The sequence below is a fragment of the Crocodylus siamensis genome, chromosome 7 (assembly GCF_052110815.1).
Source record: "Crocodylus siamensis isolate JL-2025a chromosome 7, ASM5211081v1, whole genome shotgun sequence".
NCBI lineage: Eukaryota > Metazoa > Chordata > Crocodylia > Crocodylidae > Crocodylus > Crocodylus siamensis.
This window is the reverse complement of record NC_143401.1, coordinates 95,495,182-95,509,615: the sequence shown is the minus strand read 5'-3', so window position 1 is coordinate 95,509,615 and position 14,434 is coordinate 95,495,182. Positions and strand designations below refer to the sequence as shown.

General features: G+C 48.0%; 1 protein-coding gene across 8 annotated transcripts in view; it reads right to left on the bottom strand.

Annotated features, from left to right (window-relative positions):
- Nucleotides 1-14,434, bottom strand: part of SH3PXD2A (SH3 and PX domains 2A) — a 324,297-nt gene that overhangs the window by 87,180 nt on the left and 222,683 nt on the right. For 7 of the 8 annotated variants that reach the window (XM_090058574.1, XM_090058576.1, XM_090058575.1 and 4 more), the window contains one exon: nucleotides 824-955. In XM_090058574.1, coding sequence (XP_089914700.1) covers nucleotides 824-955 — 132 coding nt within the window. Of the gene's footprint in view, nucleotides 1-823; nucleotides 956-5,137; nucleotides 5,358-14,434 lie in introns of those variants that run through there. The other variant, XM_090058582.1, reaches the window with a different exon arrangement.

Sequence of the window (14,434 nt, the reverse complement as noted above, 5' to 3'; positions counted from 1 at the left end):
GGGGCAATGGCTTGATTTGGATGCAGAAGGTAGAGCAAGGGAAAAGTGGACAGATGTTTGAGCCAATATTTACCCCTTCAGAACCACCACTCTATGCAGGAGGCTCCGACAGTCACTTGGGCTGGCTACAAGACACCAGGCTTCCAGGAGTTTAAAAATCACTATACATCAGTCTGATCCAGTCTAGTCCCATGCCAGCATCTCCTTGCCCAAGTGGAAGCTGGTTATTCCAGCAGTGACATGGAATCACTTTTACCTCATTTTTCCAGGACAGAGCCTCAGCTGCTTTGGGAGAAAAGAGAGAAGCACTGGTTGGGCCATTTGGAGAAAAAGAGCATTTTTATTTTATATATCATTTCTACCCCGTTTCTCAGTTCTGGGCCAGCAGCTGAGTCAGTAAGATAAGTTTTCACCCCAGAGCAAGTCTAACAGCTTGTTATAAATCCCCTCAAATAACCGTTCGTAATGGAAATGCCAACAAGACCCTTAAAAGGGACAGCAGGGCAACTGCATCAATCTAATGAATCAGCACATGATCTGCACCTCGTTTCCTCCTCCCCCTTAGGTTCCCATTAATGACCATTGGCTAATTAACATGCAAACCTATGAGACATTCTTACGGTGGAAGGCAACATTTTGGCCACTGGCCCAAACAAACAGAGGGAAACTTCAACCTCCTCCGCCAGACATGGTCTCAGATGGAGCTAATATATCGCTGTATGGAGCGATGGTGGGGGAATTGAAGGGTGGGAGGGGAAGAGAAAGAACAAAAAAAAAAAAAATGCAGACCATTAAAAAGGAAAAATAGGTGCAAGTGTCTCACCACTCTCGTTTTTTTCGATGACATCCACGACCTCCCCGGCTTGCAGGCTGATCTCGGAGTTCTCCTGTTTCTCGTAGGTGGACACCACCACATACTGCTCCAAGATCATGGGCTCAGAGCTAGCGTCAGCACCTGGGGAAGGGAAAAAGCAAGCTGTAAGCCAGCTTCCAGCCATGGCTCCTCGAGAGCGACCTCCGTCCGTCCGATTCATGATAGGCCAATTTGTCACCGAAGCCAAGCCAATCAGAACGCAACCTTGGCTTGCGGCATATCCCCGAACGGCTGGCCATATAGAAGTAGCCTCCTCTGGCCCACAACCCAGTAGCACAGAGGGACATTTGAGAGAGGAAGAAAAAACATTTAAAAAAAGAAAAGTCAAAAGCTTAAAACATAGCGAACAAATCACAGTGCGTCAGGACAGAGTCTGAAAATAAGCCTCTTTCCAACATGGTTTCCACAAGCTTTGTCCCCATTCAGAGAGAGAAAAAAGATCCCGGGTAGAAGCAGCATCAAATCCGGAGGCAGAGCTACGTCCCAGCAGACAGACAGAAACAACAATCGGCTCTCCCTTCGGAGGATCAGCTCCTTCTCCGGTCTTAAAAGCTGGAGCTGAAAGTCAAGAGGGGGTTGTGGACACCAATCGTATCCGTCTGCACTGCAGCCCTTAAATAGAAACACATGAGCAGGACTGAAGGGGGGGGGGGAAAAAAAAAAAAAGAACAGAAAAAGGAGGTGGGGGTGGAGGAAGGGAACGAGGGGAGGGCGGCGAGACTGTTTACTTGAACCAGAAGAGAAGTTACAGCGCCAGATTCCTACTAAACATGGCCCCCCCCTTCCCACTGCCTTTTCCAAGAGTGCTGCATTCCCGTCTAGGGGGAAAAAAAAAAAAAAAAGCCTCCACTTAAGAGCAATGCAGCCTCGGAGAAAAAATGCACAGCAAAAACCAGGAGATTTCTACCGTCTCTTTCTCCTTCAGTGTTTTTGGGGAGGCTCGTGAGCCAGGGTGAAAATGCTCAAGTTGCTTCATTTCATTCCCCACCCCACCCCGCAGTTTTCAGCTGTCAGGAATTGTATGGGAGGGAATCTGTGTTTTAGGACAGGAACCAGGGGGGTGAGGGGAAAAAAAAAGGATATGCCTTGTAATATTACACACACTTCTTCCTGACAACTCCTCCCCCCCCCCAGCACCCCACCACTCAGACATGCACCCCATGGCTTTTTTAGGGCTTTGTAAGTCTCCTTTAACGTGGAGCAGCAAGACAGGCGTTTTGCACAGCCAGAGGTGGAGGCAGGACGATCTGCTGTACAGCGAGCCATGGCAAATGTGGGGATGCCCTTCACTCATCACTCAGGCGTAGCATAAACAGTGTGTACCAGGCCACCCCATCTCCGAACACACTTCTGCTGGGAGACTGCAGACAGAAGTGCTACAAAAGCATTTTGGAAGCTGGTAGTTTTTCTCGCAAGTTTATGTCAACAGGGATTTTTTTTTTCCAATACGATTCCTGTTCCTGACATAAAAGGCATCCAGAATTGCTATTCAGAACCGCCAAACACACAATGCATTTGCAGACACTTAAGTGATTTACAGCCTTGTCTACAAGCCACCGACTGGGGCACCAGCATTTCTTGCTGATGCTGAGAAGAGAGTTCCCGTCACAGTCTAGAGAGACAAGAAGGGCAACGGCCAAGTGATATGCCCAAAGTCAGTGGAAGCAGCAGGAATAGCGCCCGGGCTTTCTGTGAATTGTAGGCTAGCGTCCAAGACACTAAACCACGCTACTTTTCTGTTCCACAGACGATCCCCATCAGAGCACAGCCCAACTGCAGATGCTTCCTCAGCCTGGAGAAGGGCATTTGTACCCGAAAGCTTGCAAAGACGACTTCTTCCGACTCCCTGTCTTGATCTGATAAGAGAGACAAGGTTCTTTGGGCAAGTCTGATACGCCCATGTCCTTAGACCAACATAACTACAACCTAGACCCCTACCAGCAAAGGCTCTTATTGTTATCCCAATCCACACCATACATGCTGGGCTTGCTCATCTACCTTTGTTCAGGCTAAAAAATGTAAATGGATTCTACAGACTGAAAGAATTTGCCCTGAGATTTTCCTTTGGCAGGTAACCAGTGCCTCATTCATTAGGCCTGTCATTTGACAGAGTGTGAGGAAACAGAGGCAATTAGTCCAGTCTTTTCCTGACACTGAATGCTATCAGATTGCCTCCCTCCAGCCCGGACTTCAGACAATTTAGAAAATTGATCAGAAAACCTCTTGCATGCGTCACCTACACAAACAGCACACAGCGTCCAGAGTCAGAGGCCAGTCTTAAAAAACATGGAGCTAAAAAAAATAAAAAGAGAAATCCTCCTTACTTTCCAGTTGGCTCACAATAGCATTAAAAGAGCGAGATGATCTCAGTCAAAACGAGAATGATACAACCTTTACTCACCTGGTATCACATCCACTTCAAAATACACATGTGCATTTTTATTTTTATTTTTGAAAAGGGCTTAATTCCCATAAATGTTCTGGAAATGAAAAGCAGCAGTTTATCTGCAGAACACGCTGCATCAGTGCCTACTTCCCGGCACCCCAATTTCCTCTCCGCAGGCAGGCACTCTCACCTGCAGGCTCTCCGATCAGAACCAGAAGTCATCACGGAGACGGATCTGCCTGCGCACCTGCAGAGTCAAATGATGAACGTATATGTGCCGGAGCAGCCTGCGTTCAAGAAGTCATTTGATCTGACAAGGGCAGAATGCCAACAGGTCGTGGGGTCCGTGATGGAAGCTGCAAGCTGAATTTTTACCCGGACAGTGAAGTCTGTACTTAGATAATCTGTGCAGGAGATGTAGCCTTAGCTCAGCAAGTTAACATGAGCAAGAAACATGAACACAGCTACAAGGGAAGTTAGGAAGGGCATGGGCAAGGGTAAAGAAAGTGGAGTTCCTCTCCCCCCCACCCGACCTTTCAGATGACTAGGTTCAAAAAAAGCAAAGTGAAAAAATGAACCAAAAAAAAAAAAAAGTCACCAGTACTCCAGGGCCCAGCTTCCATCAGGACACATCCATCCTTAGTAAGGGCTACCCAGGTTAAAAGGTGCAAATTGGCACTTATTAGCACAAAGATTTGAGCCAGAAACACAGATACCAAAAGGGGAAGATTTGCCAGCTTAGCTGAGAGAAGACTTCTTTCAGCGGCATTTTAGAGCCCTTCTCCATACCTTGGAGTACAAGATACTAAAGATCGTCTGGCTACAGAAAGAGGTCTCCAATATGCTGGATCTAGACAACCATAAGTCTAAAACGTGGTAGGACTTCCTTCATCCTTGCACAGTGGATACTCTAAACCAAATCCAACAGTCTATTTGTGTGCAGCTCTTTGTTAGTATAGTAATTAGCATTTAAATACTGAGTTGAGAGCAACCTTTACACAGCTGCTTGGTGGATGTGCTTGCTATAGGATCTCCAAGAAGAGAAGTAGGATTAAAGAAAAAAAAATAAAAATAGAAAAAATGCTATGCTGTGCATCACCTGAGGCTGTCCTCCTCCCCAGAAGTGTCTGCATACCTCTGGAAACCTGGGAGTTTTGGGGCACTTGATAAGTGAGAAGGCTAACTCACATATTTCCAGAGGTAGTATTTCTATTAAGCCTCATTTGGCCTGCAAAACAGATTTCACTGGGAGCCAAGAGTGCTCCTCACCTTGGTCCAGCACACCTGGAATAATCCCTGCAGGATAAGATGCTGAACAAGTGAAATAGCTCATCAGTAGCATCTGAGAAGTGGGGGGGGAAAGAAGAGGAAAGTCCATCTCTCAAGATCCAGAGGTCTCAGGCGTTTCATAGGTAGTAAAAGCTTGCAGTGCTTCTCTGCACAGCGAGACCCAAGGGTTCCCTTCCCACATGCCACAGCCGCCAGTCCTTCCCCTGCTACACATGCCGTGCTGACACCGTGCAGAGGAAAGGCCCCAGATCAGGTTCCTGAGCAGAAGTGCAAGTTTGACCCCAGACAGAACACCTTGCATGAGGCTTTAAAACCAAGCCTTGTAAGCCATTCAAAACCCTGAGAAAAGGAGACAGAAACAAAGCAGCATTGATTCCCTGGGGAGAGACTCCCTCTCTTGCTCACACGCTATGGGCATAGCTTATCAAAACCAAGCAGAAGTAAGTCCAACAGCCTTCAAAAGGACAGTCCATGCAGAAATCAGGACATCGTTTCCACTTCTAACATTTGCTGACCCCAACCAACAGACCCTCCCCAGAGCAGGACGCATGAGTAGGTTGCAGAGCTGAAAGAAGGAGTTTGCTTGCCTCTCAGTCTGTATTTGCCTTGCGGCCACTTCCTAGATAAAATCTTGAGGAGACCCCTCCTCTCCATAGGGCTCCACGTCACAATCCAGCCGTTCCTCGTCCCGGCGTCCCACAATGTAGTTGCCCTCCAGCACCGGGCCGTATGTACTTTACAGCCTGTCCATACCGCTCCTGGGAGCAGGCGGCTTGCTGCTAAGTGACACAGTCCCAGCCTGTCCCCCACATCCCGGGGGCGAGCATAGCTGCTTCTGTCACTGAGCACTGCTAAACGCTGCAGCCTCCTAAACAGCAATGAGGAGCATCGGTACTGAGTAATTTCTGCTTCCTCCTCTGTGATGCAACAGCTAAGAAACAGCAGTTTTGCAATAGCCAATAACTTAAGCCACCAACAGGACAAAAAAAAAAAAGCTGTCTGGATATGGAAATCTGAGAACCCCGATTTCTGCCAAAAGTCTTCTGCTGTTATCAGGCACATAGATGTGTCTGTTCTTTTAATCCATGCTGTGCCTGGGCTTTTATAATACCCTTTTATGATCATCTACCAAACGTTTACAGATTCAAACTAAGTTGGTATAAAGCTGGGCAATAAAGAAAAAAAAAATCTTTTAAAGGAGCCAAAACCACAGGAAACGGTCAGTGAATACCTTTTAAGTGTGATTCATAGTGGAAGAACTGACTGATGAGGATTTTTCCTGGTTCAGGTCCCCCTAGTCCTTAGCGAGCACAAGCGTCATCAATACAAGCAGGGCATGCACAGGGTGTCTGGGTGAACTTAACAGGTACCATCAAATTGTCCCTAGTTTTCATATAGCAAACTTGGAGTTAAGTGCTGTGCTATATTTAGCAAGAAACAGCTGTGGTATTTCAGATCCAGCTGTGTGGATAACTTGTAATTCTGGGACTTTCTAAAGGGTATATCTTTGGGATGCTCATCTTTATAAGGCTTGTTAACAACAGTGGCACTCCCACTGAAATCAGTATTTCTCCACCACCACATCCTAACCTCTAAAGATGGGGTGTAAGGGCTCTTCTAACCGAGTTTGAATGCTGCAATCCTTTAAGGTTTCTCTTACACTAAAGACAGCCCGAGATGCCTTTCCCATGGTCTGAGGCACGAGCTAAAGCTACTGGCTTACTTACTCTTGACCTTTAAAGAAATTCCACTTTCAGCCAAGACGGAGACCATCTCTACACGTGTGAAGACACTAAAATGTTACGTTACGAGGGTATAGGGTGCTCTAACATGTTAGAAGACACTTGGGGAACGAGCCCTTACCACTGCTGCATACCATCTTTTTTTTCTCCCACCATGTATGTACAGAGCTTTGACCCAAGGGTCACTGGAAGATTAGCCAGCTACTGTGCAGCAATTGGTAAGCTATTTCTATTTCATTCAGCCCCATTTTGTGAGGCTGAAACACATGGGGAGGCAGAGTACCAAGGAGTGAAAAGCTCCGAGGAATTGAGACTCGGCAAAGCACGCAAAGCTTCCAGAACCCAACGTTAGTCTCTTGAAGGGTTGAAAAATACATAGACCCATCCACGACATCCCTTACCACACAGTCCATCCCCGGCAGAGTTCAATTCACTCCCTTCTCAAACCTCGACTCTTATGCACCATGCCAGACAGAGACAGGAGACTAGATTAGGTTAGTCTCAAGCTTCTTCCAAAGGCTGCACTTACGGAGTGCTTGGCCAAGTTTAGATCTCCTTGCAGGACTGGGCATTTCATGCATAATGCCAGCCTGCCCGAGAGTTGTATACATACCACTTTAGCAGCAGTGCCAATCTACCAACAAGTGTCTGCTTATTTAAAGGCACAGGTGTTAGCCTCTCCCCACGCTGGATCCAGACTGTGGGGCCCCTCCCAGGCTGGATCCATAGGGCCAGTGGCAGCTACAATCAGTCCAGGGACAACGGTGGGGATCTGGCAGGCACAGAGCAAGCGAGGGCTGTAGCTGCACAACTCTCATGCCACAAACAGCCAAGTCTTGCAGGGTCCAGGGGCCCCCAAGTCTGCAGCAGACCCTGCCCCCAAAACTTAACACTGCAGCAGGCTGGATGGGATGGATCTGCAAGGCTGCATCTTTGACATCTCCTATTTAAAGCACCTGCAGAATCCCAGGATTTGACAATGGAGGAAACCCACAATGTCAGGCAAACTGGTTTAGCCCTCGCTAATATGAAACTGCTTCGTGTTGTACAACTCCTAATACGTCTTCCTCATCTACCTCACTCACCGTGGAATTTATTAGCGTATTGTCTCCCATTACCCCAGTTCAGCCCATCTTTTCATGCCAGCGATTCCTAGTCAGGGCAGCAGGCCATCCCAGTCCCTCTAGAGGGTTTTATGGCCCCATCCCAGAAACATTTCTATTTACCTAAAGTTTTCTGGCAGCAACAGTTTGTAGGGGTTTTGCACCACTCAACATACCACACACAAGACATGCATTTCCTTCGCACGTGTTGTAGGAAACGGGCCCACCTCGAACATTTGGGCTCATCTACCTAAGGAAAAATCACCAGAGGAAAAAAGTAGACCGATTCCCTAGGGCTATGCCAGTGAACTTTCCTGTGTAGATAATTTCTATTGGGTACATAGGGAAAATAAAAGAAGGTATTTAAACACGAAGCAGAGAGCAATGGAAGAAGAAAAGCAGCTGAAGGAGAGGTTTCAAAGAAAAATTTAATGCTTTATAGTGGCTGTAACTGAATAAGACAGGGTAGACGTATTAGCAGCAACACTAACGGTAACTTCATCTCCCAGTTTGGTTGAGCCGAGTAATCGGAAAAACAGGGAAACCAGGTTGTAGTACAAGTAACGTGTCTTGGATGGGGTGGTGTGCTAGGCGGTAGACGGATGTTGGCAGCGCGAGAAAGACGGGATATTCTAGATTGTGGGGTAGCATGGAAAGACTTTGTGCACAGACCAACCGCAGATGCTTCCTCAGCCTGATGAAGGGCGTTTGCGCCTGAAAGCTTGCTAAAAAATTTTCCCCCAACCATTTGAGTTGGTCTAATAAAAGATACCGGATTTACCGGAAGAACCTTGTTTGCCCATGTCCTTGAGCCAAGATGGCTACAACCTACACCCTGAAAGACTTTGTGAACATTTTGAATTCTAAATTTACGTTTATTTTAATAATGGCCAATGTTGCCATTCTTAAAGCAAAAGCAGGTCTCAGTCCTGGACTTTAGGGTCAGCTATGGAGTTTGGAATAATTCAGACCACGGGCTGCGATTCAGGCGCCATCTCCATTTCTTAGCAACAGAACAGCATTGGCAAAAGCGTTTTACTTCACTACAACCTTCTCCAGTGGTTTAATTGGCTGCCTCTACCAGGAGATTTATTTGTGGAATGTTACATTATTGTCTGGCTTCTTTTGCGACCGGGGCCAAACATTTCTTTGATTCATGGAGGAAAGATTCGGCAGACAGGCGACGTTATCCCTTCCTGGGAAGTACAAACAGGCAGAGGAGTACAAGGGAAGGTCACGAGTTCCAGAGAGCACGTGGTTCGGACCCAACTGTTTAGATACAACTCTGGCAAGAAGGGACACAGCCAATGCAGCTCAGTCCAAGATTTCAAGTCTCCACTGAAAAAATTCAAACCGGTATTTCCTGAATTACTGCAGCTGCCAGTCAGTCAAAGATAAAAATTAGCAAGTGCATAGACACACTGTCCAAAATATAAGAGGCAGCAATTCATGTACAGTGGACTGCATATTAAAGTAAAATGATATTAAATTATACCTATATGCACAAGGCGCAATGCCACCCATGTGATATCATTCCTCGCGCCCTAACCCAAACCCGTGTCCACCTGAGGCTTCTCTGTGCACTGCAAGTGAAGGGCTAGACACTTCCACGGTGATCAGCTGGTTCTTCCTCTCCCCTACCAATCCCCTCAACAAGTGCAGACACAAAAACCTCAGACACCGATATTAAGGCCCCGAGCTCCAATTGCTTGTTCTTTGGTCTTTTTCGGGGTCTCTAGGAGCAGCTGAATGGAGGCCAAGCTCATTATAGCAAGGGTTAGGCAGCTCTAACTGGCTTGATCCCCAGGCACTGAGCAGTGCAGAGCCAATTGATCCTCCAAGAACACTGCAAGACCAAAACACTACAATACCTTCAAACACTTGGCAAGGTGACTGTCACAGGGCGGGGACCCAGGAGCAGCCGTGATCTCTCCTGGCGCCCCCTACCGAGCCAAGTGAGTGTCCATGCACCCTCGTTGTCTCGCCCGCCACGACTTTGATGGTGAAAGTATTATAAGGGAGGCTGCCTTTTACCCCCCTGGGCGTACTCCCGCCGGTACCCCGTCTGCCGCTGATTCTGGGTACTCCCGTCACAGGGCTACGCGTGGCTCCCACCTCCCCTTATACCACGCCCCAAGCTTCTCGGATGTCCCGGACATTGTCAGGTCCAACTATCCTTGTTACGCTCGCCCTTCTGAGCCCTCGCCCCCTCCTGGGGCCTTCTCCCACACAGACACTGCCCGCACTGGGGCCTGTCTCTCCGTGCTCCCGCCCGCACTGGGGCCTGTCTCTGCGCAATTCCCGCAGTCAGGGCTCCGTTGGCCGTAGCCGCGCCTGGCCCCCTTTCCGGATCCTACGCCCAACTCGGGCTTCCCAGAATCGGGGCTCAGGCAGCCTCAGCCTCGCCTAGCCACCAGACCCTCCTTCTGGGCCCTACGCCCCACTGGGGCTTTTCCCCAATTGGGGCTCAGGAGGCCTCAGCCTTACCTGGCCCCCAGACCCCTTTCTCTGGGTCTCGTGCCCCATTGGGCCTCTTGCCTGCGCCCACACTGGGCTCCTCCCAATACTGCCCCACTGGGGCCGGGGTCGGGACACCCCGAAACGCAGCGCCACTCTCCGGCGCCAAACTGCTGTGCCCTCCCAGGGCACCAGGAACCCCCATGCTACGGGGGAGCTCCTATGAGGCCTCCTCCACCCCTTACAGCCTCACCCGGTCCTCCAGTCTTAACAACAAACAACAAAACAATATCATAAGCCAACCGGCTACAACTCAAGAGCTAAGCCACCTGGCTAAACAAACTCTAAGCCATCAAGGAGTTTCTCCTCCCAGAAACCCCTACCAGGGCTTCCTCCACCCGGCCTACTCCCAATGGAAGCTGCTCAGGCCACCGGGCTTCTTTCTTCTACCTGCTTCCACCGAGCTCCTACTTCCTCAGCAGCCAGAGGGGAACTGCCCGGCCTCAGCCTGGCTACTATTATATAGGCCAGGCCCTGCCCCCTTCTGGTCAGCTGACCAGACTGGTTGCCCCGGCAACCCGCACCTGGGCTGCCCGAGTGACTGGCAGCTGAGCCTGTATTACTGCTGTCAGTAGCAGGCACCTTAGTGCCCTGATACAGTGGCAATTTAAGACAGATGGGGGTGCAAGGTTGCCTGTGGCTAAGGACAACCGTATATAACTGTACACGCCTGGCACAGTGGATCCCTTCTGTAGCTGCACTAAAGGCCTTGGAATCGCATGGTCACTGCCATTTGCACAGCGTTCAAGAAGGAGAGAGGGGAAAAAAAAAAGGAGAGAGAAAAGAACAGAAGAAAAACAAAAAAAGAAACAAAAAAGAAAACCCACAGCAAAGTTTTTCGTTTTCTATATGCTTTTTGGGGGATTTTCCAATCCAAATCTTGACAAAAATCAAAAGTTAACGTGTTAAATATTGCCAAGAGTAGCTTGCTAGTCTTTGGATTATTATTATTATTCTGTTGTTGTTTAAAGAAAAAGCCAAGAAACATGAGAAGTGGGGAGGTGGGTGGGTGGGGTGAGATTCCCCAGCCCCACTTCTTAGGAAAGCCGGCTTGCACTTTAGGGAGTCCAGCTGACTAGGTTACAGGTAGAAGCAGTTAAGCAAGCCTTCCTTAAGTATTTTGCACACAGATGTGCTAAACCACTTGGAGATCATTCAAGCAGCTGCCAGACAGGGCCCTGCACCAATCTGGAATTGCCTAGTCCTTCAGCACTTGGCTCTGAATTATGAACACATTGCAGCAGTAAGAAGCATTTTACAAAGTATGAGGCAGGCTAGGTGGGGACAGGCATGAGAAAGAGCTAGTTTAAAAAAGAAGAATAAATATAATATTATTACATGCACACACACACGCAAGAGATAAAATAGTATATTCACATATACACACACATATTCAACCAGTTTAGCAGCACATGGCAAGGAGAGGGTTACCTTTCACGAGCTCAGGAAATATTGCTGTAGCATGCAAGATCTGATCTGGCATCGAGCTAGACACCCACCGCTCCTAATGACTTCAAATGAGAGGAAAGGGTGCACAGCATCTCTCCAGGTCAGACCCAGAACAGGCCTCCTACTGAAGAGATGCTTTGTTTTCAGCAAAAGCGCTAAGCCTCTTACTTTGGGGTTATCGAGTGTTCACAATAAGTGTAAACTCTAAAATATCAAAGCCAGGGAGTACAAGACAAAGAGTCAAGTGAGTTGAAGAGTACAAAGTAATGGCCTCCCGTCTCTGGGGGACAGCTCACTTCCGACTCGGGAGCTCAGATACAAGCACATCTGGAATTATTCTGCCCCCCATTCTCATTTGCCCGGTACCAAAATGGATATTTGAGTAGGAGGATCATACAAGAACCCAGACGGGCAGACTACTGTACAGCACAGCAATTCTAACACCCTGAGAAAACCCCCAGACTTGAAAAATGGGTATCGGGGTTAAGCCAAACAAGAAGCAAAAATTCAGAACAAGGTGCGCTAAAACTTGTGTGAGGAAGTATGTATGTTAGTACTGGTCACATGTTGCCTACTATCAGGCAATGTCGTTGGTCTCCTGCATGTTTTTAACTGCACAACTGTGTAGCAAGAGCGCCAACGTAGACAGCAAGGAGGGCATGTGAGTAAGAAATCAGAGAAATAGGGCAGGACAGAGGTCACCTAGTCCAATCCCCTGCCTTTGGATTTCCCCACCTTTCCTTCTGTCAGCTCAAAACCTTGATCTTTCATCATTACTCTCTAAATGGTTACGGCAGATGCAGGCTTCAGAGACTCCTAGACATCCGTCGAGTGTCAGGGTATTTCCACAGCTGTGCTGGACAGTCCGAGCCAGAGGAGTTTCCATCATTCCTCCTTGGTGACATTTTCACAGCCTCTTTCCATCCCTCCTGTATCTGCGTAAGCATCCTGCCATCGCTTTCTATTCAATTCAAATTGTCCTTATTCCTCATTATGCTTCTTATGTGTTATGTCAGCACACAGACTGCTGCATGAATACAATAGTTTAGGCACAGAGGTGCAGTCTAAGCCAGCTGGCCCCGACTCCAGCTACACACACTGAACTCCGCTATAGAGGGCACAGGAAAGTAGGGCTGGAAGGGGCCTCACAAAGTCATCTGGTCCAGCCCCTGCTCAACCCAGGATCATCCCTGACTAAACCACTAAGCCATCCCAAGTCCAGTGTCTGTCCAACCTGAACGTTTCCAGGGATACCGCGTCGACAGCTTCTCTAGGTAGCCTGCCTCAATGCTACGCCAAAAAGTCAGAGTCAGAAGCCTCCAACCTAGGTTTTCTCTGCTGCAGTCCAAGGCCATTGCTCCTAGCCCTTTCTCTCTGGCTATAGGGAATGAGGCTATCTCCATCCCCTCAAACTGCCCTTCAGGTATTTAAAGGCACCACATATGACATTAGATCAGGGGTCTGGGAGACCTAACCTATGACAAAAGGCTGCAAGAACTAGGGTTATCTAGTCTGGACAAGAGAAGACCACGGGGAAGACTTGATAACAGTTTGCAAATACCCACAGGTTGATTATAGAGAAGATGGAGATGGGCTTTTCTTTGTGGCTGTAGGGGACAGGACTAGGAGCAGCGAGCCCAAGCTACAGCAGGGGAAATTGAGGTTGGAGATTAGGAGGCACTTCCCATAGGAGGGTGGTCAAGCATTGGAGTAGGTTGCCAGGAGAAACTCTGCAAATCTCCAGCCTTGGAACTTTAAGAGCAGGTTAAGCAGGCGTTTTGCTGGGGTGGTTTAGTCAGGGATAATCCTGGCTTGAGCTGAGGGCAGGACTAGGTGACTTGCAAGGTCCAGCTCTGCTTTCTTATGCACCTAAGCGTGCACCCTCCCTGCACTCCAAAACGCCTTTCAAGGCCCCGCAGCAGGAGCTTCTGGTGCTGCCACCTGCTCTGTGCACAAGTCAACAGCTCCAGCCTCCAGGACCGTCAGGCCAGTGTCTTTTCCCAGGAACCAAATAACCCTCACTTTGAGATGCCTGGATGAAGAGAAGTCCCCACCAAGTTTCGCAGTTAACAGGGGCACCAGGCTGCCCAGGGACATCTGGACCTTTCCCAGAGTACTTAATAAATGGGCAAGTAATTTGGAATAGGACGCAGACCAAAAGCTAATCTAGTTGGTAGTGAACCTGCACACGAGTCAGAACTAGTCCGGGCCCTATAGCACTTGAAACGGAGAGCTCCAGCTCACTGAACTCATGGCCTCTCGCAGGGTCAACCTCAGCCTGTGGTTCAGAAACATCTGGCTGGTTACCAGTCCTCCCCCATTTTCCTCATGCTAAATTACATTAATAGCTACCAAAAGGGTATACAATTTCCTAACCCTAGTTTTCCACATAAGCAATTGTTGTATCCATTACATGGCCGTTCCACAGTCACAAGGGGGAAGAGTTTTTCAACTACAAAAGGGAAGGGGGTTCATAACGTTCTTCCATCAAGGCATGATCCTCCTTAGACAGCCAGAAGTCTTGAGCTATGCAATTTGACAGAACTGACAGCAAATAACACTGTAGGGAAAAAAAAAGAGGAATTCCGACTCCAGGACTTGCCACCACTCATCATAACCAAGTTCTCCTTCATTTTAAAAATAGCTTAAAAACCACACTGCTTTTTCGTAAGGGTCAACAGGCCAGATACTTGTATAACAAAACAAAAATGAAGTCAGTGAGTTATGCCAGCAGAGAACAAGTTTTTATTGGGAGGAAAAATGCCTATAGCCCTGGACTATAGGAACTCCTATTAATTAGGCTGGTAATATCAAGAGAGGCGAGCACCAATTACTAAACAGAGGAAACAAGCACTCTCAAAGTCAGACTGCATGAAGTTATCAAAAAAAAAATATCAAAAGATGAAGATGAATGAGCAACTTGGTTTGCAGAGAGGAGTTTTGGTTAAAAGAGCATACTGCAGTCAATGGGCTACTCAGCTTTGAAGTCCACTTTGGGGTAGGATTGTGAAAACTGGCCTTCAGAAGACTTTTAAGAACACCAGCTGTGGAGAAAAATGGTTTTTGATCATTC